The sequence below is a fragment of the Atheta coriaria genome, unplaced genomic scaffold (assembly GCF_025399875.1).
Source record: "Atheta coriaria isolate IRGN ID8LTWV9N9 unplaced genomic scaffold, Caltech_Dcor_3.1 hic_scaffold_6_pilon, whole genome shotgun sequence".
Taxonomy (NCBI): Eukaryota; Metazoa; Arthropoda; class Insecta; order Coleoptera; family Staphylinidae; genus Dalotia; species Dalotia coriaria.
The window spans coordinates 10056018-10081398 of NW_027045448.1; the positions used below are offsets into that span (position 1 = coordinate 10056018).

At 41.3% G+C, this 25381-nt stretch overlaps 1 protein-coding gene across 11 annotated transcripts in view; it reads right to left on the bottom strand.

The window, feature by feature from the left end:
• Nucleotides 1-35: 35 nt before the first annotated feature.
• The window catches only part of nrm (neuromusculin), a 158208-nt gene continuing 132862 nt past the window's right edge, over nt 36-25381 (bottom strand). For 3 of the 11 annotated variants that reach the window (XM_065304481.1, XM_065304486.1, XM_065304489.1), the window contains 20 exons: nt 15137-15298; nt 13124-13296; nt 11877-11903; nt 10828-10978; nt 10642-10753; nt 10404-10585; nt 9473-10323; nt 9279-9408; nt 8966-9223; nt 8626-8886; nt 8431-8466; nt 7944-8084; nt 7795-7828; nt 5945-6222; nt 5526-5618; nt 4935-5077; nt 2872-4524; nt 1893-2629; nt 1653-1705; nt 868-950 (listed from right to left, as the gene is read on the bottom strand). In XM_065304481.1, coding sequence (XP_065160553.1) covers nt 1949-2629; nt 2872-4524; nt 4935-5077; nt 5526-5618; nt 5945-6222; nt 7795-7828; nt 7944-8084; nt 8431-8466; nt 8626-8886; nt 8966-9223; nt 9279-9408; nt 9473-10323; nt 10404-10585; nt 10642-10753; nt 10828-10978; nt 11877-11903; nt 13124-13296; nt 15137-15298 — 5366 coding nt within the window. In that variant the 3' untranslated portion in view covers nt 868-950; nt 1653-1705; nt 1893-1948. Of the gene's footprint in view, nt 951-1652; nt 1706-1892; nt 2630-2871; nt 4525-4934; nt 5078-5525; nt 5619-5944; nt 6223-6458; nt 6539-7794; nt 7829-7943; nt 8085-8430; nt 8467-8625; nt 8887-8965; nt 9224-9278; nt 9409-9472; nt 10324-10403; nt 10586-10641; nt 10754-10827; nt 10979-11876; nt 11904-13123; nt 13297-15136; nt 15299-25381 lie in introns of all 11 variants that reach the window. The other 8 variants (XM_065304482.1, XM_065304483.1, XM_065304487.1 and 5 more) reach the window with 8 other exon arrangements.

The following is a 25381-nucleotide window of genomic DNA, read 5'->3' on the forward strand; positions in this document are numbered from 1 at the left end:
TATGGTACATATGGGTCAATACCAAATGATGCAAATTGCAATAACTCCTATTAAATTTATTTTACAATATCTACAATGTTGATACAGCAATATCGATTAAAATATAACTAAACAAAGTCTATTATAAATATTAATATAGAATTATTTGTAGTTAGCAATAAATATCTAATTCAAATATTTCAAATGTACAATAATCATTTTTTACATCGTGTAGTAAAAAGTTTCTGTTTTATTTTATGTGTTAGTCGGAGCACCACACCCAATAAATCTTATAATATTAATATAAATATTTGGACGTCACAGTTCTTAATTTCTCTTTTCATTTCACGGTTTTCTTTCTATAAAACACAAACATTACGCCTACATTTCGTCATTTGGAAAATGCGTCTCATTGGAAAAAGTATTAAGACAAATTCTCTTGGCACGAATTACAAATGTGTTCGCGAGTTGATCAACTTTACAATTATTTTATTCGAAATGTCAAAATTTTAATTGAGCGATATCGTGTTTTTTACAAGTCTTCTTTTTGGTATTAATGCTATATCAAGTTATACATTCAACAACGAATTAGTGAATAATTACTTTCAAAAAGCTTATTTTACAATAAAGTAACTGATAGAAATAATAACCGGCGTTCTATAAAAGTACCCATTCACAGAACTGCATCGCAGAAGAATAATCAATAGAACTAAATAAAAATAGAAACCATTAAATGTAAGTAGGAGCAGATGTTTATCAATAAATTAATTAACGAATAAATGGCTTCAAGAAAAAAGTAAAAGCTGTCGGTATAGCAAAGATGGCGTCGATCAGAGCAAATCATCCTGTTCACCTTGGACGTTCTTGCGCTTCATGGCGGCCAGCATAGATGCGGCTTTGTAGTTGATTGGGCCGTAGGATCTATAATCGACGTCTGCGTAGTCCAAGTCGCTGAATTCGGTTTGGTACGGCTAGAAATAAAATTACTCAATTAGTTATAATCGAAATCACGTATATGGAATACCTTTAGAAGATAGAAGTAGCAAAATATAGTATGCCACGCTATCCCGAAGGAAAATAAACGTTGTTGATGTAAACATTGCGTGAAAGTTTTCGTAAACCTAAAATATTGCTTCATGGTTAGATGGTTACCGCGGCAGGTCGGGGCTTCTAAGCGCTAAAAAAGTTGCGTAAAAAATATTGAGCGCGTGATAAGCGCGGCATCGCATTAGCGAAATGATGTGTAAGAAAACACATCAAAAGGAAGAAATTTTTATCTACGAAAAAGTGGCGCAGTTTATATGAGGGAGCGCCGACCAAAATATACACATTACTTATATTTTTTCCTAGCTCCTCTTCGCCGTCGGTTTTTTTTAACATTATACATGTTACTTATTGGCAAAATATAGTGGAAAATCGTAAAAAAGAAACTAAAACTTGTATGCTTTATAAACGATGCTATTACGATTTTATGCTATATGCATAGTCTTCAAACAAATCAAACAAATATTAGTCTTTAAAACAAACAAGCAAATTAGCCAATGTTATAGGGCAACGCATTGAATGAATAAATTTGCTCTTTAAAATTTACAATTATTCACATTTTAAGAAGTTGTTTCAGAAAAATTTCTAAGTTATTTATAAAAAAAGAAGCAATCATTGTAAGTCGTTACCTTAATATTTAGAAAATATAAGTATCACTTGTAGTCGTCGGTATTCCATTCGTCTAGAACAAAGTGAAAACGTTAACTTTCGCCATCCATCTGGCTTTGGCAACTTCCGCATTAATTAATCAAATTACAAGGCGAAGTATGTTGCGATAATTGTATATTTTGTGGGAGCAAATATTAAATTAAATGCCACGTGCCGTCCTGCATAATTGCATCAATGAGTTAATAAATTAATAGTCAAACCTTTCGTAATTAAGTTAATCCTAAACGTTGAGTCTTGTTAGTAGCAAAACTAATTGTTAGACGTCGATCTCCTGGCCGACATCGTTGAATTGAAGCGTTGCGTATTCAGTCTTTGCTTTGCCGGGGGCCTTGTGCTCTCGCGATTTGAGCGCGCCAGTACCACCACCGCTTGGATCTTTGGACTTTTTGCCGTTTGCTTTCTGCGGCATATCCAGGTCGGCATAGACGACGCCGTTAGGCCGCGGCAACGAGCCGTGCCCAGTGATCACCGGCTGTGGATATTGTAGCTGCACAGAATTCGCCACGTTTTCCTGGAACTGCATGTTCTCTTGATAATCGTTGGGGTGGCGCAGCAGCAGCGGTCCGTTGGTTTTCTGATGGTGATGTTTGTCGCGTTTATGACGGGACGACGAGTGATGACTTTCGGGGTAATTTGGACCCAGATCGGATATGTAGCCGTTGCGCATCAAATTCTCCTCGTGAATATTTTTGATCGGCTGGAAGTATGATTCCGCCGTTTGAAATTTGAAACTGTGACATTTTTGAAGGGGTATCTGAAAGTGCTTTTTCGGCTTTGACTTGGACGTGAACGATTTGCTCTTGCTGATTTGCGGATCTTGAAAGAGCGAGCGTGGTATCAGCTTCATGTGCTTTTGATGCGGAATCGTGGCGGAGTATTGCTGATGATTCTGAGTTAGTTGTTTAAGATGTGGCGTTGTTAATGTGTAAAAAGCATTCTGCAAACATGTAATGCATGATTGATTAGTTTCACACTAATACATCGAATCCTGATTACAGCTAATAAGCGTATGTTTGTAACAGGAACAATGACCATAATGGAAATTTAATCTTCTTTTGCCAACAACCAATATATCTTTGAATATACAGTATTTTTTGCATCAAAATTGCGGTACAAGAGAAGATTAAATTCTTGCTGCTACGAAATAAAATTCAAAAACGAAAAATAAAAAGCACACACCTTTCTGTTATTATCAGTATTATTTGCGTGATTAATGGCATTCCATTTATTTTGTGTATCCAATAAAGGCATTTTTGGTACTCGGTTGACATGTTCGATAAAGGAAGAAAGCGGTGGTGGTGCGGAGCGGGGAAGTTCAGGAATTTCATCATCGGCAGCCGGAACGCGCGTTTCCTCGTCTATCTTGCACTTTTTCTTAGCAACCTCCGCGGCCGAATTTAACGAATCACAACTACTCTTAATGTTTGCGTCGAGTTTGTTTAAGGAGCTGTTGCTCTGGTTCAACGAGGTTTGACTCAGAGCCCGTTGCACAAGGGTACAACTGTTCAAGGTAAGATCTGATTTCGCGGCGCTAGCCTTGAGTTTTGCTTGAAGTTGTTGATGAAGGGCACCTTTTGGACTTTCTACTTTTGGTTTGATAAAATTAGGGCTCACCTTAACAGTAGGGGTGGGCCGTTTAACTTTGGGAGTGACATCGCTTATCTTTGGCAAAAATTTGGTGTTGTTGCTTTCCTTTGATTGATTTGAGCTGATTTTTGGTATTTCCGATCGACTAACCGGGGTGACTTTGTTTTCAGATACTGGTTTAGTTTGCTTTGGCGTAGATTTATGAATGAGGGCTTGGGTGATTGAGTCCTCGTGTTTGCAATTTGGTGACGTCTCCTGGGAAGCAGGAAACGACACGCTATTGTTTTTGGTGAAAACTGGCGCAGAAACAGTGTTTTTGCTAAGCGAGCTAGTGCGACCGTGTTTGGGGCAAGACGTATTTTTAGATAACGAGTCGGTGGAGTTCTGCGTGTCGTCGTTTTGTTCGAGAATTTGTATGCTATCAGTTAGGTGCTCGAAAACCCCCTCTTTGTCATTCGTCAGCGGCGGCTGACATGCCGATTTATTCGCGGCTTGCGCCTCGCCCGTTTTGTGCACCTTTGGGATGGCATAAATGATCGGTCGTTTCTTCGCATGCTTCTTGCAGCGCATCGAGTAGAATGTCGGCGAATAGCACTTGTGTTTTTTCATCTCAAGCGAATTAAAACGTTTATTGTCGGGGATCGCGTTCGGGCTTGCGACAGCCTCGCCGTCGGAGCTCCGCAGCGGGTTAATTGCGTTTCTATTAATTTTGTCTAAGTCTGTCGAAAGGTTTATACCTGAGGCAGTGCGCCGTATGTCTGGCTGACGAAGCACGTCGCTCCTGCCGACTGAGCGCGCCTGCTGATTAAATGGATTAGAAATCATAAATGGATTCGCGTTGACAGTGCTAAATGGATTCGGCAAATTGCTAAAACTCCGCACACGGTTGTAATAGTTGAAAGGATTTATTTGCGGATTCGTTCTGATGGCGCTCACCGTATTAGCGCCCGAGCTTTGGTGGAAACTTCGCGGCAAATTATAAAATATGGGCGGCATGAAGTGCAGATTTGGGCTGGAAAATTGCATATGCGCCGGCATATGGTAGAAAGAAGGCCAGTGATTGAAGCCGGGAAAAGAGTTCGGTTGCGGATACATGTGATATGTTTGGAAGCCGTGGAATGATTGATTGCGTTGGATTTTCTTTTGATTATAGGACGGCAGGCTGGTGGCGGCGATAAGCGATTTCGTGGACGGCGAGTACGGAATGGCATTGCCTTGTATTATCGGCGAAATAACAGAAACCGGCTGCAAAAATAATAAAACAAAATCCAAAATAAAAATAAAACGTAAATTCAACTCGAGCGTGAATAAATCAAAACACAGGCAAACGCTACGCATTGATACGCATAGCAAAAAAAAAACGTTAATGCAGAGCTACATCACCATACAGAGGGTCCCAATGTGAAAACCTATCAAATATTCATACAACTTTAACCAATAGTTGGTCAATCTGAATAACAGCAAAAATAAAACCGCACTACTAATAGATTATCATATTTTGAGGTAAAGTAAAGCAATACACAACTATAAAGCTCTAAAAATTCAGAGTTTTCACGATGAGACCGTAGCATGTACGAAAATGCATGACAAAATACAAACAAACATCGTAAAATTTTAAATGCTTCAAAGAAAGAGTTATTGTATGGTGTACGTACTTTATTCGGTGGACTCTGCATGCCGTGGAACGGAAGGTTCTCGTAAAACCCGTTGTCCGGATCAGTAAGGGGGTCTGCTGAACCGCCACCCGGTGGAGCAGCCCCCAATACCCCCTTATCTTGTGTAGAGGATGGGTTCGGTGCTGAAACATTAAACAGCAACGAGATTAAAATCACATTTGCCCGATATTGTTACGTCGCGCAGCTCGCGCCCATTATCGCTGGCCAATCATTTCAATCAGATTGAAAAATTTGATTTTCGCAACGCAACCACACTCATTCACATTCAAGCTTGGAATACAAAAAGTCCTATCGCATTGAATACGAATAGAAGGTTGCGCTGCAATCGTTGAATGATCTATGACTATTGTTTCAAATAAATTTATATATTTATACAATATATAAACTCGTGGAATATTGGAATATAGTGAAAGCAAAAATATAAATTTGTTATGTGCGGGCTTAAAGTAAAGTAAACAAACGGGCAAGCAGGCAGGCAACGAAAGCGAATAAATAATGCAAGAGTAGATAGCGCGACGTGAACGTGAACGAGTTCGTGGTCGGAGAGCTACAAAAAGTGGAGGCACTTACGGAGTCCTGGTTTCTTTCTCTTCCTCGATGCGGCAACAACATCCGTTTGCGTGGGGCTACTCGGGGCGTCTTTAAACTTTTTAAACGTCACAACTATAAACGCGTGCAACGGGAAGAAAACACAAACAAAAACTTTTAGAAAACTGAACAAAACAAAAATCGACAAAACAAAACACGATGCGAAACAATCAAATAAAATTAAATGAAAATCCCAACTGCACTTCGTCGTTGCGGAAGTGACAATCGATCGTCGTGGCATATACGCGTCCGATAAATAAAAGCAAATAAATGAAGGCGTAGTTCGGACTAATCCTTCGAATTAATTTAGATCATTTTAAGGTATGCAATATAGTCAAATCAAGATATTTACGTTTCCAACCTAACGAAGAAATGCAGTTTGAGAAAGACATAAAGATTACCTCCTGCTGAGCCGCGATATACGCCAAATGGCAGCGCGTCTCGGTCGTGACGCAATCCCAGCCACTCCTTGAGCTTCTCTAATCTCTCATAAACTTTATTTCCACTCCTTATATAGGGTGCGCGGTGTCCCGGTTTGATGGGCACTGATGTTGTCTTGTACTGGCTCCCGGCTAGTGGTGTTAATTGACTCAAGCTGTGCATCTTATTAACATGCACCAAAACGCCTGGCTTCAACGGCCATTTACTACCTGATGTATCCGGCGATTGTCCATCGGGTCTGAGCCAAATCAAAATTAATAAGAAGCAGAGCAAAACAAATAAAACAATAAATTAATTTCAGCAAACAATGTACTGTTAAGAGAAAATTTGAATAAGTTTTCAAAATAGAAACCACCACGCGTACTTATTACTCTATTATTATTATAAACAAAGAAGTGTACATACAATTTGCGGCACGCAAAAGTATTTCATAAACTTAATTGTAGCATGCTTAGATTGTTAGTTTTCAACTACCTTGTCGACCCAAATATGTTACTCTACCACAAGGCACGAGAGGAAGTCCTAACACGTCAGGACTTTGAGTGCAGAGGAACCTACGGAGTTATTTTAGCTTTGAGTTAGTAACCAAACTAAATCCCTGTTTTAGTGTGCGCGTCGGCGCATTTCGAAATCACAAAGTGTTAGGCTGCATTACTTTGCAAATGCGCGAGATATTTTACGTGCTCGCCAGTAAAACAAGGTTGCGCTCGTATTATTCGAGACCCAGAAACAGTTAATTGATTAAAGTAATAGCAGTGCACACACTGTGACTCAGATTCGTAGTCAAACTTTGGCTATGCAATATGGAAGAGTGTTTTCAGTTTGTCCTTTATTAATATAACATTTCATAACACCTAGAATTTAATCCTAAATTGCACAAATGAATTCCATATGAATTCATCAAACACAATTATTAAATTTTAGGTGCATTTCATGAAAGAATGCTAATTTTTTACTTTCGAACTGTTGTGCAATACTAACTTGTGGGAGGAACATAAATCTACTAATTTGTAAAAAAAAAATATTTAAAATGTGCACGGTCCTTTTTGTAATTAAAGTGCTCAAGAAACATTAATTGTGTTTATGTAAGTACAACACTGATACATTTACGCTTACCTTCAACCACAAAGAGTTACAAAGAGACAAACCAAAATCATGAATAATAAGCTTGCAAACCAAAATAAAAAATGCAGTGTTCCTGAGTGAAGTGATAAAATCGTAAATGAAAGCATAGAAATTTCGAAGAATGAAATTAAAGGTGAAATATCACAAAAGTTGCTATTGCACAAAGAGATTATCGATAGCATAAAAATTAGTATGTAGTTAGAGTTTTAAATGAAATTGGATAGCGTTTTTTTTAAATGTACCTGAAAGTAACGAGAGAGCTTGTATGAATGTACTTAACGTTTTTTAATACATGCTAAGTAGAATTTTATGACCCGCGCGATATTTGCAATTTGCAACGAGCTTATTATGTTTTACGTTGGCGAAATGATCAGACGTTAAACAATCGAGATTTTCTAGAACGCCGCTAATGTACATAGATTAATGATAACGATTTAGGTTGATGTTAACGCGATAACCAAAACAGTTATTACCGAATCGTTAACTGCGTAGTTAAGTTTGGCTCGTATCTTGGGTGTTTGATCTTGATTTCAAATATATTCCGTAATAATTTCGGAGGCAACAACTTGTAATTGGTTATAATTGGTTTTGATCAAGCTCTCACTGTACTTTGGCCAATACATTTCTCTGCAATAAAGTTATAAATATTTTCCAAGAAATATTTAAGAAAATTATACCAACTTACTTTTCTCGTTCTTCCATTTCAACTGCGTTAGTATCTATTGCCGATGCGGATGCAAACGAATTCACACAATTAGTTAAATATTAGTAATCACCAAAAAACATCAATCAAAACGTTAATTTCAAAATGCAATAATCTGTGAGTCAACTTACATTTGTTGTTGGCGCGTTTTCTACGACAGACCAGCCAAATGATGATGCAGATAACAATCACGAAGAATATGAGACAAACGACAATCACGATGATGAGGAAGATGTTGTTGTTTGTGAACTGCTTCCACCACGGAATAACGCCTACAAATACAAGAACATTTTATAGTTTCTGACGCGTCCAAACCTTGGCGCTTGTTTGCATAGTGTGTATAAACAATGCGATGAACTCCCGGCAGCCACCAAAAGAGCAAACGAATGATGCAACAAGTGCTGAAATTAAACAATTTCTCTCAAAGCTAGAAGCGTGCCCCCAACTCACAAGGGGCCGCGTCAGCATTGGAAGAAAAAAAAGTATGAGAACCCAGGAGAAAAGTGTATTCAATGTGAGCGTGCTAAATAAACCCATGTGCATGCATTTAACCAGTCTACACGCAGCACAAAACGAAGAAGAAAATTTTGTTCCAGCTGAATTGGATTGTTTCTTTACCTGGCACTCCGATTTGACTACTTTGCTCCTGGTACGCTACATAAAAACAGCAACTAGTTCATACACTAGGTAATTTCATATCTGTGTATATGTAGGGATGTATGTATGTTTTAAGAGTTGGCAGTGTGTCGAAGCTCGCTCGAAAGCGGCTTTGACTTCGTGTCCACGCAGGGCAAATGTTTTCGTTTCGCTTACCGGTAACGTCTCGTTCGCAAGGCGAGCTAATCCCCACTGAGTTATTCACGAAGCACTGATACGTCCGGAAGGAATCGACGCTCGAATCCAATTTGAGATAGCCCTTCAAATTCTGCTGGACTAACGTGGCTCCTTCGACCGAATCGTTTTCCCCTTTGATTTTCCACGTGAAGGTCACTTCTTGGGGATTTGCGTGCGCCGTGCACTCAAGGGCCATTCCTCCCTCAAACTCTGTAGTTTCGAGAGTGCAGCTGGGTGCATCTGATCGTGAAACAAAAACGTAAACACAAACAAAAGTTAGCGACGCGTAAAGAAAAAGGACTCGACGAAGTTTGCTCACATTGCACGTTCAGATACATGTTCGTTGTTTCGTTTCCATGACGGTTTGATGCTTCGCAAATGTATTTACCGGAAGCCGAGCGCGGCACAGCGCCCAGATTCAAGATGTGACTTTTGACAATCGGCTCCGTGGAACCCTCTTGGCGCCAGACGAAACTGAGCGCTGGATGTCCCTTGCCGCTGCAAGTCACCTTTTCGGGTTTGTGGTTTTCAACGACAAAGACGACGTTCTTAGAGACAGTGAGATTCTCAGGCGGATCTAATCAGATTTTTACGATAAGTGCTTGCTTAATAGTCATAGAATCGGTACTTACAGTCGACCGCCATCTCAATAGTCGAATTAACGCCGGGTCCGATGCCATTGCTAGAACTTTGGCAAGTGTAATTGGAAAGCGGTGCGGTGCGATCGAGCATTTGTCCTGGCCACGCAGTCATGTTCCACACCTATTAAGGGAATTCAATTGGATTAGTTTATGAGTCAATTGACGACCGCACGCTCTCATCTCACCAGAGTGGACTCAATAGACTCGAAGTCATTTTTTCGCACATCAGCCGGCAGGTTCTTGTTGGTTATGTAATACAATAGATTGTCGTCGACGTTGAGTAGTTGTCCGTCCTTGAACCAAGTTACCGAGCACATGGGAGAACACTCTACGCGGCAGGTCAGTGAAATGTTCTTGGAAGTCATCAGGACACCCTGGTACGAAGGCAAATTGCGTATAAACGCTGGCGGGGCTTCCACGTTGATGAACTTGCTCGCAGGTTCGCTGCGACCTCCTTCATTCGAGGCAATGCAAGTGAAATTGCTTTTGGTTTCAAACAGCACCGGCGAGATTGTCCAATTGGCTGTGGTGACGTCGGGCACTTGGTAGGTGCCGCGATACCACAAGTACGTAATGTTTTCAGGCCGGCCAGGATGATCGACCGAGCATTCTAACGTTACCGAAGCGGTCTTGATAACTTTCGACGGGGTGAATCGCAATTTTGCTGGCTTCGGGGGATAGTAGACGATCAGTTCGGCCGGGTCGGATTCCGGGCCCCAGCCAGCCGTGTTCATGCCCTGGCAGGTATAGTTACCCGCCATGCCCTCGACCACATTCTGCAAACTGATTAGGCTTGGGTCGACTTCGCAAAACTGACCGCCGCCGCTGCCGCTACCATCACCGTCTTCCCCGGACGCGTATGCGCCTTCCTCGCAGTCGGGAAGCTCCTTCAACAGAGCGCCACCCAAATACCACCTGACTTTTAATAAGGTCGAAGGGTTTCCGGACGTCACCGAGCAGACCAACGTCACGTTTGCCTGATCTTGCACCTTCACCGGTGTTTGCGGATCCATTATCACCTCGACGCTGGGCGGATCTGAAAAATAAATGTTGAAGACATTGCCGATAGTGCCGAAGGCGCAAAATAGAGAGCAAATAATGATTGATTCTTCGTACATTCCACGTTAAGGTAAATCGTTTCGTCCGACTCAGTCGAGCCAACTTCGTTCTTGCATGTGCACGAGTATTCGCCCATATCCTCCCTCGACACATTCTGGATCACCAAGGGAAGATTTTCAATAGTGCCGCCGGCGTATTTCGGGTTCTTAGCGATAGTAAGGTTCTGACCGTTTTTCGTCCTGAAAGCGAAAGCGTGATGACATCCGCAGAATGACAAATTGTCGAGCGTAATTACCAAGTGACGCCGAAGAGCGTCATCGGGTTCGAGATGTAAGTGCAGAGCATAATGACGTTGCCAGACTCCAACGTGGTGATGTTGGGTGGAGAAACTTGGACCACAGGAGGATCTGTTGAAATTACCAATTAATACACGCCGCGATAACAGCGCCGAACTGCAACGGCCACGGAACGATGCACTTACAATAGACATCGAGCGCGAGCACCTCATGCAGAGCCGGCTCCTGCTGGTTCTTCATCACGCTGTTTTCAGCGTAGCAGTGAAAAGCATTTCCGTTCTCATATCGGCTTGCTTGGAATATAAAGCTGCTTTTTGTCGTAAAAGTTCCGTCTCGCTATAGAAAAATCACGATAAAACCAAAATTAATATCTTCTCTACGACACGGAATATAGACACGTAATGTTTTTGCTGGTTTTGTTCGTTTTTTGAAAGGAGTCACGAAGAATATTCACACAATAATTTCATGAAACTTAACGAATAAAAGTTACGGAAACGAAGCGGGATATAAATATAAGTGAAGCAGTCGACGTGGGAGCGAAAATCGTGTAAAGAAAACTTTTCCCCCGTCTTTTCAGCTGAGGCCTCGGTTGCAATGATAAAAGTCGCGTCTAAGTATATGGCCCCGTGACCGGAAATGAAAACTTTCTTCCTCGCATGTAAATGTCGCGCGCGTAATATATTATTCGCATTAAAAAAAACTGCGCGATGCAAAACTTGTCAGTTACGCAAGCAGGGGGAGGGAGCGCGCCGACGACTAAATTTCCTATTTATTGTCCTTTTATTTCCCGACAGTGCCTTCAGCGGCAGCGGCGGCAAAGAAGCAGAGCAAACGATTTCCCCCTTCAGCGGGCGCCCCATCTCTTTCCGAAGCTACTTTAAAGTGACGGCGGTGCATGGGAAAGGAGGGCCGGCGCGCCCGATTCGGGTGAAATTTATTAGTCGTAGCCGGGAGGAAGCCGCCGCAACTACATATCTTATTAACTGCTCTTAAACAGTAATTACCGCAGACGCGCCCAATAGGGTTTCAGCCATCTTTACAGCCACTAAAACTTTGCAATGCTACTTAAAACCAACTAAAATAGCCAAATCTTAAAATCACTGTGCTGATGCTCAAATAAAATAATTTTTATCGATGATGCTACTCCAACTCTACAAATCCAATCAATTTAAGTCAACATTTGGCTAACGTCAAACTGATGAAACATCGTTGTGGACTTGTCTGACATACTTACGTTTTGAATTACTTTCGTCACTAATGGCTGTTTGAGCGTCAAACAGCGGCGCAGCGGCGTGCAACAGAAAAGGGAGAACGTTAATTAATTAACCGACGAGAAATTAGACCCGATTCCGGCTCGCTCGCGCGAGCGTTCGGCAGCGGGTGGTTTTGCGCGGCCTACAAGCTGAACGCCGAGCGCCATGGCTTGCGTAAGGTCAAGGAGAGCGACATAATTTAACCCGGAATATAAATTTCTGAAAGCTGCACACAAATTACTTCAATAAATCTAAATTATTATATCGGAACCGGCGCGGGGTCTTGAATTGGCAAAGGGGAGATGTGGCTTCCGCGCCGAGAACCCCAAACAACCCAGATTTCGTGAACAAGAAGCCAACGGGCAACACGTTTTGATATTATATATGCAGGCGCGATTTATGCGCTGCGCGATGCATGCACATCATAACTAATTTGATAAACGTGACGACAGGTGAACTGGTTATGATAACACGCACACGAAATATTTCGTGCTAGAAAACCCAAAATAATTAAATATATTTCGTTGATAAACATTATTACAAGCTGGCATTTTTTATTAGATTTTCGATTGTTGATAAAATCTGGTCTAATGTGATTTCCAGGCAAAAAAGCCATTTGCGATTGACATAAAATCCAGTTAATAGAACATGAAAACAAAAAGCTCTAACATCGCCCAGGCTTTTCTGCCAGACATAAAATATCAATATTATATTGAAACAAGAACGCAAAAGTGTGTTTCCGTAATAAAATCAAGAACACTTGTACGCGACGAAGTGATACGAGCGCCCAGACGAAATAACAGAACGAAAGAACACGAGAAACTTAATAAAGCGAATCGTCGTCCGCGGCAAACTCGCTTTCTCGTCCCGATGCCTCCGAACGCCGAAGCCGTAGCTCCGGATGCTACTTATGATAGACGCAATAATACGACGGGCTAAGCCGTCGACATGCGAAACAAAACGATAGGGGAGAGCACCATCATGAAGCATGAGGCACGAGACGCACGTGTAGACGTTGATAGAAGTGCGGCGAAGAAGCGTGCGATGTGCACGCCGCGGAATGAAGGAAAATAGAATAAAAACAAAAAGCAAGAAAAATAGAGAAACGAGCCCCGAAACTTGTTTCTCGGCCGTAGAGACATATGCTGGCGTTTTTCAGAACGTCGCACGCGCGTATCATTGCGAGACGCACGCCCTAGGCGCGCTTTATTAAATGTACAGGACTCACCATTTTCTCCGGCTCCGTCTGGATAAACTTTTGGTCCGTGATGGGCTGGCTGCCGTTCAGCCACTTAACGTCTGCCGCGGGCCGCGCGCCGATCACATCACAGATGAGCATCACGTTCGATCCCTGCACCACGTGACCGTTGACACCGCTGAGCACGATGCCAGTGGGTTTAACTATAAACCAAAAACAACAATCACAACCATAGGGTAATTAATTATCAACAGCTGCCATCAATTCAAACCATGACTTGTTGCATTAACGCGCTTTTATTTTCTTTAAATTTTATGGAAACCGCATATAAAATCAAATGATTTATTATCGTGACGTCGATGAGCCAATGAAAAATGAAAAATTTGCAATTTATCTTTAAATATAGTTGTTTTCCTTTTCTACTGCACTATCCATTTCTAATTCGTTCGCCGACTGCAGAAGGTATTAATCAATATTAACGCCGTGAGTGCAGCGCGTTCTAATGCGCACGAAGCGCGCCATCCGAAAAGGATTTTTCAACTGAGAAATTATTCAAACAATTTACTTTCGTACATACCGAACCCCCATATAAGTGCTTCATGAATAGATGATTTATGCTTCCATTTATAAAATAGTTATCGTGCGAGGCACTCGCGCACGAGTATATTCCTGGTGCGCCGGGCGCATCCACCAAGCTCTGACTGCGGCACGCTAACGATACCAGATACTCCATGCACTTGCAGCCCATGGACTAGATAAAGTCACGCGCAGAAGAAACGTTTTATTGGCGAGAACTGCACTTATTCATTATTAACTCATTTAGTGAGCTGCGCAAGTTATTACTTGCAGTTTTATTGGTTCGCGTTAGTGAAATGAGTTTTAAATGAAAGTATATCGTGTGAAACCGCAAAATGCATTGTTTTATTAAGTTGGTGGCTTTTAACGAAGAAAGAATAAAGCTAGTTAAAAAATGACGACAGTTAAAGTAAAATAGCAACTTTTGTAACTGCAAAATCGGTACAAAGTCGAGCAGTAAGTTGCAGGGCATTGCTATAGCTTTTGCTAATCTTGTGTCGCGTATTATATAAAATTTGTACCCGAGCGCTTAATGATGTTATTAAATTTTGTCACGCGTCTATTGATCTTGCTTCGCGATGTTAAGTTTCTTGCAAACTTTTTGTGAAGTTAAGAACAATATTGTAATTGATTTAAACTACTTTTAATTTAAAATATGCTAAAACCATAAATGAACAATGTATTAGCAGTATTTGTTGGTTCATATTTAGCATTATTTGAAATTCAAATATAATGCTTGTTTGTAATCGATTGAATAATTTATCGAAGCGTCCAATAACATGGTAATTACAAACGAGAAATTAACTGCAGTTAAATCGCGTAATATGTACTGTAAATATTTATCGATCTATGAATACAAGATGAAGCATTTCTAACGCGTTATTTAACGCAATTTGATTGTTCGATTGCGTGAAATCGGCTTTGCTTTTACGCTTCGAACGTAATTATTCGATGGTCAAATTTCTTTTCCCGAAAATTCGCCTGTAATTTTCACTCAACGTTAATGCAAACAGCCCAAAACAGTGAACTTTGTGTGTGTGTGTGGTGGCTATTATTTCAACAATCTGCTCATGGCATGTCCACAAAAACGTATCCGCTTGTTTCGGTTTTTAGATCACAGGAAACGAGCGTGCCTAACAAAGTTAATTGAGCGATAACGTCCAGCGCTCGCTGCGAGTAATTATAAATGCCTCACGTTTGTTGCAAAATTGCATACATTGCATTGTGTGCACATTCACTTTATATCGAGTAAATTCCACACACTCCGAAACAAACAAACGCGACGATATTTATACGGTTGAAAATAAAGTTTTTTTTTGTCTAGACTGATGCTTAACCAGACGAGAAATTTATTCCAAAGAACGTGCAAAGTGATGAACAGCGATATCTTTCTTCATTTCAAGGTTTAAGAGTGGTTGAATCTAGTGAAAAAGTAAAAACAAACAAAAAATAAATAACTACACTCACCGTTCACGTCGGCCCTCATAAAGGAGACGATCGGCTCAGGCATTGCGGCGCTCTCAACCCTGCATTCGAATTTGGCACTCAAATCGCCGCGGGATAACGTGAATTGCAGCTTGGACGTGCCGGTGCCGGTACCATCTCCATTCTCGTGCGAGGAATACGGAGCTGAAACCAGACAAGAAAAAAACGCATTGAATGCAAAGCGCAGGCGAAACACAATGCCGAATCACATCGAGTCAAAACAATACACATTGCGATGTCATCTCCTGTCGCTTGAATGTCTCGAGGACGAATTGTTTTGCCATCGATATCTATTATAAATTGTCAGGACGCGCATTTCGGTGCGATATTTTTGCGCCGGCGGCAAAAACTCATAATGTCGCCTCGCCCTCGGTCGCCAGTTACGTAAACACTTTGAACTTTCCAACATTCCAAAACTATAGGCGACATTGGCGCAAGAAACCCTATTGTGTGGGTCCGCGATGATTTCGCCGCGAACAATCGGCCTCCAAATAAACGTGACAATATAAAAGAGACTTCATGTACGTGGGACATAACAAAAGCGAGCACACAGGACTAGGAACAAATCAAATGAACACAATGTAGTTTTTTTTTCCGTTGCCACTGGGCAATTTATACGATTCGGTAAAACTAAAGCCCAAGGCGATGTCTTCTTCCCCAACGACGTCTTTCCATCTAGTTTTTACGTAATTCGACTTTCTCGTGCATTTTTTTGCGCTGGTAGATCGTTGAATCAACTTTAACAGAGATAAATGTCTTCGGAATTAGGAGTTTTTCTCCGTCTCTGAGTTGATGACTTGATTGTTAATCGCGAACGTCAAGCAATTTCAATAATTGAAAGCACGACATGGTTTTTCTCGCATTCACGCAATTTGAAGCCCATGATTATGAAAAACGCATCGAGGAAGACCGAAAAAGCTTGGCTTATGCCGGATATGCGCGCCCGAAATGAATCGCTGCTGGGAGCTTTTCTCTGCCGTCATCAACTCGGACTGATCGAATACTGAATGTTCACAATTACCATTACAATCGAACTTATTCTTCTCACATCAAATATATCACCTACCACCTTATAAATACATTTAAATAATTCTTAAATTTAAAATAAAAATGATTTATGTAACGGATTTGATAATAAAACAATTTAAAATTTTCATTTCGTTGTAAAACACTTTGTATGATTGCTGTTTGAGCCTTAAACGAGAATGACTTCGAGGGAAAAGGAAATTGAGTCGAGTGTCCCGAAGCTTATCCTTTATACAACACCCCGCGTCCGATTCAATACGCATGCAGCATTGAGGAGGACGCTGGACAAACGTTGGACATAATGCAACCGAGACAAGTCAACTCGTAGTTTAGTGCGGACATTTGAATATAAACGTAAGACGCAGTAGTCATCCCATGCCCCATGCCTTTGCAAACATATATATGCGTATATACCAATTCCCCATTCGGTAGAGATTTATTCGTCGACATTTAGGAAACTTTATACAAACATCGTGGGGACATGGTCCGTCAGACAGCGTCCAATATTGGGGCCACACGCGTTCATATATACACACATATTCGAAATGTTAGTTTTCCGTCATGGTGTTGGTTTAGTACCTAGACGCAAGCGAGAACCCCTTTTTATAAATTGTGCGCTTCCATCATCGTGATGACTGTTATAATGACGAAAACATTTCTTCTTACTGCGGCGACAACGGCATGGCGCGATCGCTCACCGGCGGAAAAAAAAGTGCGCAAAAACTCGCTCGCATTGCAAAGTAATGAATTTTACATTTCTAGCTACGGAGATTTGCAGGAGGGATTCGTTTTTTAACAGGATGAGTAGTCGACCATTACCATTAGCAATATATTTTCTGCACTGTCAACTTGAAGAATGATTACATTCAAATTAGCTTAATAAGAAATAACTCCCACATTCATATCTGATATTAATTAGTAAACCTCTTATCAAATTAATTAATTAATATAATCCATAAAATTAAAAACTCGCTATAAGCAAAAACTCATCAACAACTTTGAAACTTCATATTAATATTTAAATAACTGCCGTAAAATTGATTTTAATAACGAAACTAATTACTAGGTCTCCCATCTGCTAAGATCAACGTGGGTTCATTCTGTTTAATTTTGTTAAACTTTATTTATTTGAAAAGTTTAGAAAGTTTAGATATTTCAAACTCTATGAATCTCAACTAGTTAATAGCACCTCGAGCATCAGTTATTGCAAAAGGTTGGGAAGTATAGTAATTCACTTGCAGCAAAACTGAAATGAATCTTGTGGAAAAATTGAAACTCCACTTCCCAGTTTCGGCTTGCTATAAAGTTATTTAATTATAAAGATTGATAAATGTCATGATATTTCTAGATACCAGCCCTTCCTCACTACAATTGCTGATTTTTCTTCTAGTTGTAGTCTACAGCAATGGCTGTGTACAAGAAAAATGTGTAAAGTGTATTAGGAACAAAGTTTAATGCTTCATGATGATGCATCATGTTTCAGTAGTGCATTATATTTATACTCTGAAAACTACCCTCATATATAAAGTTGCATTGTCTTTAAAGTTTCCAAAGTTAAGATCAAGATGTGTTGTTTTTTTTATCGCTCTGTTGATTAAGTTAGACATTACAATTAATTAAAATTGAAACTCAATTAATGTTTTATTCTTTCTTGTAATGTAATACAAACACTGTTGGAAACAGAATGACCTCATTAGTGCATAGCAAGGAATTGGCGAAGAAAGATGCATTAAGTTTTTCTCCTGCTCTGGAAACGAGAAGAGCGTGCAATTCTGACTCTTGAGCAGGTTGAAGTGGTCAGAGGGAGATTGCAAGGATACAAGACATCATTAGTCTTTACAATGCGTCCATCCCAAGATCGTTTTTTTGTCCACATTGATCGCTGAATAACAACTTCATTAGATAGCGTAATTAATTAACGCAAACACAATACGAGCACGTTTTTGTCTCCTTAAGGGTTGTTTTTCTTTTCGACCACTCGTTTAATGCTTTATTATAGCAAAATAATCACTAAACTAGGATGTTAACTAAGTGAAAACTAAGAGAAACGTGTTGAAGTTGTCGCGGTTGAAAAACATCAAAGCAGTGCACGTGGTGATATTAAAATAATTATAAATGAATGTTGTTTGATTAAAATTACGTAACGATGCATTACGAATGTGTTGAGCGAGTTAAACCTTTGAGAGTAATAAAATGTAGTGTCGTTGAACACTCATTAAAAGGTGGATTGATAACTTTAACTTTTGCGTGTCGATGTTAATGAAAATCTATTTATGAAGATGTGAAAAAATCTTTTTAGATTTTTTTGTATAAGTTACAACAACGATAACAGGACGTTCCCTTATAAGATTCAGAACGTGCCACCCGCAAAAAGTGTCCCGGCAAAGTAGCGAACAATATAACGGCGTTCGGGTGAGGATCGAAAGGAGCAAAAACAGATTTGATTAGTTTCGGCTGGTAGCCTAGGGCCCACTTTCATTACTACCAAAGAGGAGCAAAGCAAAAAAAGAGCCGGCATCGTCGGTATTCTTTTCAAGTCGGCGGCGTCGGCCTTTGCTTTTTGTAGTTTTGCTGATGGTGACGCGATGTTATGATTATGACGAAGAAAAAATAGCGAAAAAGGGACTGTAATTGCAGTCCTTTTTATTATTTTTAGTGCGAGCGTACGCAACGCGCAGAAACCAATTTATCGTCACCTCGCAGCATTCTGACGCCACCGGGATCGATGAGTGCGCGAACCGCAAAGGTAAAGAATTTCTTTTCCGCCACCACCATCGGCGGCTAACAACAAGGGAGTGAAATATTCGTGCCTTTTGTGCCGATTCCTTTTCAATGTTCCCGTTCGTCGCATTAAAAGAATGAACAAACGTCTTGATGTAGCGATTCGTCGGGGCGCGCATTTAACTGGCGCAACCTTTGTGATGACTGTGCGGGTGAGGGCATGAAATAGTTCGAATATTAAAGAAATCATTACTCTCCGTATTCATTCATCTTCTCTCCTCCGCCAGTGCACTGCAACTCTCGATGAATAAAAATAAAAAATAAATTCTGCATGCGGGACGCGTTTGCGCGCTTGTTTGTAATGATTCCGACGCGAGTGTCCTTCGTATGATAATCACAAAACGAAACGCATGAAAAGAAGCCACCCCCAGTTGGTAACGCATTGAGCACTGCACAAAAATTCCGCAGACTTTTCGAAGAGCGAAGACGCGCGGCACCAACAAAACGTGCTTTAATATGTAAAAGCGTGCCAAAGAGGCAGAGCCTTCGGGAGCGGTGCGGTGAGGGTTGAAAGAAGGCAAAAAAATTGCGCGCGACGGAGGTGCAGTGTGGCACAATTCGGCGTCTTCTTCGCACTTCGATTCGAGTGTAAAATAGAATACGAACACGGTGCAATCTATATTCTCGATCTATACCCGGTACAAGAGGCGATGTAATCAAGGAGTGCGCCGCCGATAAGAAACGGTGCCAATAAAAACCACGATAAAAGGGAGGATGAATACATCGGGGGGTGCCGGTCGCTCGTCCTCTTCACGCGGCTTTCTGCGTTTCTGCGCAGCCCGGAAGAAAGAGCGCACGATATTGGACACTCAAATTGTGCGATAAAAACGGAATAGATTGCTAAATCGAAGGCGGATGAAAAAATAAGGCTTCCGTACGTGCTTAGAATTCACCGTTAAATTTAAACAATGCCATCGAACCGTTGGACGTGGACACATGCGAACCAAACATGGTCAAATGCCAAGAACTACCGGATATTTATTGAGCAAATTTTCCTCCCGAAAGATATAAATTGCATTAATAAATTCTTCTTTCCTCAAAAGATAAACAAATACACATAAATATTTTCCGGTATAAAATTATAATCATTTACTTGTCATTCGAACCACTTTAAGCTCAGCTGAAAATTTATGCTGTTATATCAAATTTACCGTTTATTAATCAACGTAAATGATTTATTGCACCAAAAGATATTGTAAACTGCTATGCAAGTTCAAATTCAAACCAACCTTACTGCACTTTCAGAGCACTTTAGAGCTTATTGCAGTCAATTGAATTTCTGAAATAACATTTTATATCTTGCTGCGATGCTCGAAGAACAAAATTAATATTTTTAAAACCTCATTGCTCAAAACGTCGAAACTCAAACTCCATGGACGTGCGCTCACAGGCCATATACTTTAGAAAAAGTACAAGAAGCCATGAAGTAGAAGGGAGGGCATTTTTCACTGTCTGAATATGCGCAAAACTTTTCCACTCACGAATTACCAAACCGTGCGAAACTGCGCCTTCGCGCCTTCTTCCATTCGGTTCGATTGTATTTACTGATGAATAATATTTGAATATTATTTGCAGCGCACGAAATGACAGCGCGCATTTTGCGTCTCCGACTAGTTACGCCAGAGCGTAAGAAATGTCGATGTCGACGAGGATGCCGTACGCAATTGAACGAACGAAGCAAACGTGCGACGGAATTTAAAGAATTTCATGCAAACCGACGCTGATGGCTTGCTCTCGTACTGCGAGTAACGTTTGGTGGAGGCGCCGGGCATTGTCAAGGACCCCGAGAGCGATTGAAGCGCGAGCGCCCGCCTGCCGAGCGCATATCGCACGGCAATTTAATATGCACACGCTTTATTAAACAGGACATTTATGAAAGTGTTCTCGCGTTAAGCATTCCTGGCGTCTGAGTTGACATTGATAAATCGACGCGAATTTGCTGCGACCTGCATTTAGCGCACGCCTGTGTGCATACGGTGTGTAAATATAAATAATAAATGGACGTGTGAATGTTGCAAACAAGAAACTTACGAGGAATTAGAACGAAATTAGCTGAAATTAAAATTGCAAATTTGCCCCACTCGTCCTTCAAACGAGCCAGAGCGCCTGCCTAAATTGCAAAAGTTAATTGAATAATAAACTTTTCTAAATTAAGTTTGTATTTCCGTTTCCGGCCACGAGCATATTTAATACTCCGAGACGCGCGAGCGCCGAGGACAAAGCAACAAAAAGGTGTCATTGCGTTCGCGCTCCCCAGAGCCCGTATGTAGAACACAAAACAAAAAATCTCTCCGGAGAAAAATTAACATGAATTCTGGGAGAAAGAAAATATCCATTTGGGGACGGCGCGTAATGACGCGCGGCGAGCTCTAAAAGGATTTCAGGCCGGCAGATCTAATTAGCGTTCTAAACTTCTAAATGAATTTTTCAATTCGCACGGCGCATTTTTTGCGCCTCGGAACCGTTTGCTGCGGCGCATTTTCTTACCGTTGCGAATAATATTTTAACTTGATAATTTCAGGCACACTTTACAAGATTATCTCTTATCGTGTGCAAGTTGGATGCAAAAAAGGGCAAAGGTGGAAAACGGTTTTTTGCTTAGTGAAGCAATGTAAGATGAGCGGCAAGACCCTGGAAAATGGTCTATCGTAAAGTCGAGGAGGCCTTAAAAGACGTACATTTTATTCGTCCAATCGGCCGGAAATGGCTAATAAGTAGGATAATTCAAGTGGAGTGGTGCGGAATGCTTGCCACCGAAACTGTTTTTCGCATTGTGTGCCCCAAACCGACGAATACGTTCTACAAATGCACGCGACTTAATCAACCCGGCGCTAATCCGCACTCGTCCATTCGAACGTGGCGAATCACGGACACGCCGTGTAACTGTGTTTCATCGACTATTGTGACCGGACAAATGACGGAGCCTTTTCGCTGAAGTCATCAAACGTGCCATTTACGCCGTACTATACTTTAATTTCCCAGCCAATTATCTGCCGACAAAGAACCAGCACGCGTCGAGATTTCGTTTGTCAAATACAATTTTTCCAAATGACAAATAGATCTGGTTCACTTTATTATCACGACGACCGTCTGCTTTCAATAATCCGTTTTTGAAGTCGAGACGAGCTCGACATCAGGCGCATGCTATTTCAAGTTTTAAAGCAAAAGGGAGAAAATAAAAAGCGAAGAGCCACGAGGAAAAAAAACAGCGGAGACGAAAAGTTAAAGCGCGTCGAATGGCAGAAAGCAAAAAATAGTTAGCAAGAAACGAGAGCCCGGCACGGGAAAAAAACGTAATAATAAAAAGGAAACGGAATTATTCGGAAAAAGTTATAGTTTCGGGGCTATTCGGAGGGCATATTACTGTGCTTTTCCACGCCTCATAAACGTTTACAGCGTTCGACCGGCGCGTCGCGACGCCGACGAAAAGTCCAAAGGCGCATCCCCCCAGCCCACACAGGCACGGCAGAATGAAACACGAATGACGAGATGCTATTTTAAATTACATAAGTGCCTTCTGCAATAAAGGAATTATATTTACAACGAGCCTATCTCTTTTCATACTCGGGTTTTAAGTTTACCCTCGCTTCAAGATAAGCTCTCAGGCTCGCCAACTCTACGCCAAAGTGAATGTATACACGCAACGTGCGCTCACTGTACAAATAACAAATAACAAACAAGGTTACGTAAGGTACGTACACCGAGAGCTAGTTACCAAAGACGCTCCCAACTTCTTATGCTATAGGACGAAGCCAAAAGTCAACTCTATGCAAAACTACCACGGAAGCTGGCAGCCGTGCGACGAGGATATAAAACTGCGATGCGCTCGAGCGAACATGTGCAGGAGTCAAAGAATAAAAAAAAAACTAAGCAAACTGAGGAAAATCGAGTGCAAGACCAAACGAGCACGCCGTCGCGTAGACTCGACTGTCGTTGGAATAGAGTCAAAAGCAGTGTTTATTTTCTTGCTGCAAATGATCGTTTCATCGTAAACGAGCGGGTAAATAAAATTCAAATACGAGCGAGTGGGGCGAAGGAGAAGATGTCTCCGGCTGTGCACTCGCATGGCAGTTCCTAAGTACACACACGGAAGAGGGGTGCAAATTACGAGTTGAAACGTAAACGCAAATAGTGAGCCGGAGATGTCGTCGACGACGGTGACAAGTCAAGATGCGGAGTCATAAGCCACAAGGAAACGACCGGATGCAGAATATTCCCACATCATATCACACATTCATAAAATTCATTTAAAAATTTCATCGCTTTTCATGCTCGTAAATCGTTTTAATCAGATACTATTATATAATATCGTAATATAATTAAATTATGATGATATGATACTTTAAAATGCATGATCACTCATCTAGACCAAGGTAAGGATATGTAAATATCTAAAGGAAGAAAATGTTCTTTGTTCAAGAATATTTGCTTGCTGGGGAATTTGAACTGAAAATCACACTCGCTTGCACACCAATGCGATGCATGCAGCTTTACTAACACATATATTGTTAATAATTAAATGCAACCAGTAGGTCGTCTTGCCACATAAATAACACTCGAAAGCGATGCTGAAGCATCCATATTTGAGTCGCGCCACCATGGGAGCACCTTTCGTCCGCTCTTCTCGCTCCAGTGCGCGTTGAAGGGTGTTTCTGCATTCATTTAATTAGTGTTTGAACCGAAACAGCCACAATCTACGAGATTGCCACATTGCCTTCGTCGACGACCCCGACCCGCGTCAATGTGGGGCATAAGGGCTCGCAGTAGGGCTCTTAAAGGTAACGCCACACGCCAAACCGTCTAAAGATATAGTCAATTCAAGTAGAATTTGATTTAAATCATACTCTTAATTTTCGTAATTTGAGGTTCCTTCAATATAATATTATAAATATATAAATTTATAAATTTAAGAGTAATTGAAGCGCCATGGAAATTATTGGCAAACTCTAATGGAACGGACTATATATACGAGTGTATATGTGATTTGCAAAGGCGTCGGGCTAACCCGCAGCGCTCCAACCAACATCCAGGCCCCAGACCGCAACGAAAAGGCGAGTGCAAACTGAAACTGCCCTTCCGGCTTCCGACAGATCGATATAAATGAATTAGCCGTAAGACAACAGCGATTTGTGGTTTAATCTTGCACGTATTTAGTGAATTTATGGCCGAAGCAACGCCTACAGATCTCATTCGGCCCGCTTATACACTTAAACAGTTCGGCCTCGAGTGGGATGAAGTCGTCGGGAAGCCTTCGCATATACACACTGATGAACGCCGGCAGTGTGTGTATGTATGCATGTATATATATATATATATATATATATATATATATATATGTGCGCAAAGAGGAAAATAGAAAAGCAAACCCTTTCGTACAGTCGCGCCGCGCCACAAGAACGCGCTCGGCTCTCCTTCGTCTGCGTTGTTCCGCACGAGAGTATCGCACAAAACCCAGTTTATGCCGACTCTAATTCTGATTTGAAGCGCGCGCTGTACTCGAAACTCGTTCACAAGTGGAGCGAACTCGCCGCAATCACTCACAACTCCGGGAGGCTCTTGCAACGTGCGGCGCGCGTGGTCGTCAAACTAGGAAAAGCTAACGAAATGCACTCCACGAAGTCCGCCCGCAACGTCGAACGCCCTTTTACGGCGCCTTATTAAAATGCAATTTCACACATTCCCCTTTGCGCCATAAACTCTACCGAAATACCACATCACCTTTGCGCGAGGGACGATCGGAAAGTTGGAAATCCGAAAAGTCATGAAATGCGAAAATTACGCATTCTCATGTTTCGCGGGCGCTGTACGTCGTGAATAAGCAAACGAAGACATTGTGGCCGTGCTGCGCTTCGGAAAATATATCTACGTCAATGAAAAAGCGGATTTGAATATATGCGGCGGGCGAGAGGCGAATGATTGATTTTCGATTAAAATTTTCGTATTATTGAAGCAGTCGAACGCCCCACTCGACGCAAGAGCGTGAGCGGAACGTAACAATGAGATGCAGGAAAAGCTGATGCGGTGTTTTCCAAAATGATTTCGGGTAATGCGGCGGCATTTGGAAAAGTCTTGGATGAATATCAAGTTTCTACGATGGTGTGGTGCAAACTTTGCCACGCGAGAAAAAGTCCACGCGGAAGAAATGTGTGTTTACCGATAGCAAATTAAATTGTCGAAAACTCCAGTAAAAAGCCCCAACATTGATAATTAAATATCCGCAACGATGTTTTTGTTTACTCATTGGCTGGAGCAAAGTAAAATTTTATGCGGAAGCTTGTTTGTTAATGTCACAATGTTTGAAGTGACGATTGCGAAGTGTGTTTTTATCGGCGGTAAACTTTTCTAATTTGCATACGACCAGATCGAAACCAGAAATTTCCCAATGATAACATTCATTGCAGCGCGGCGCGTTGGCATTGC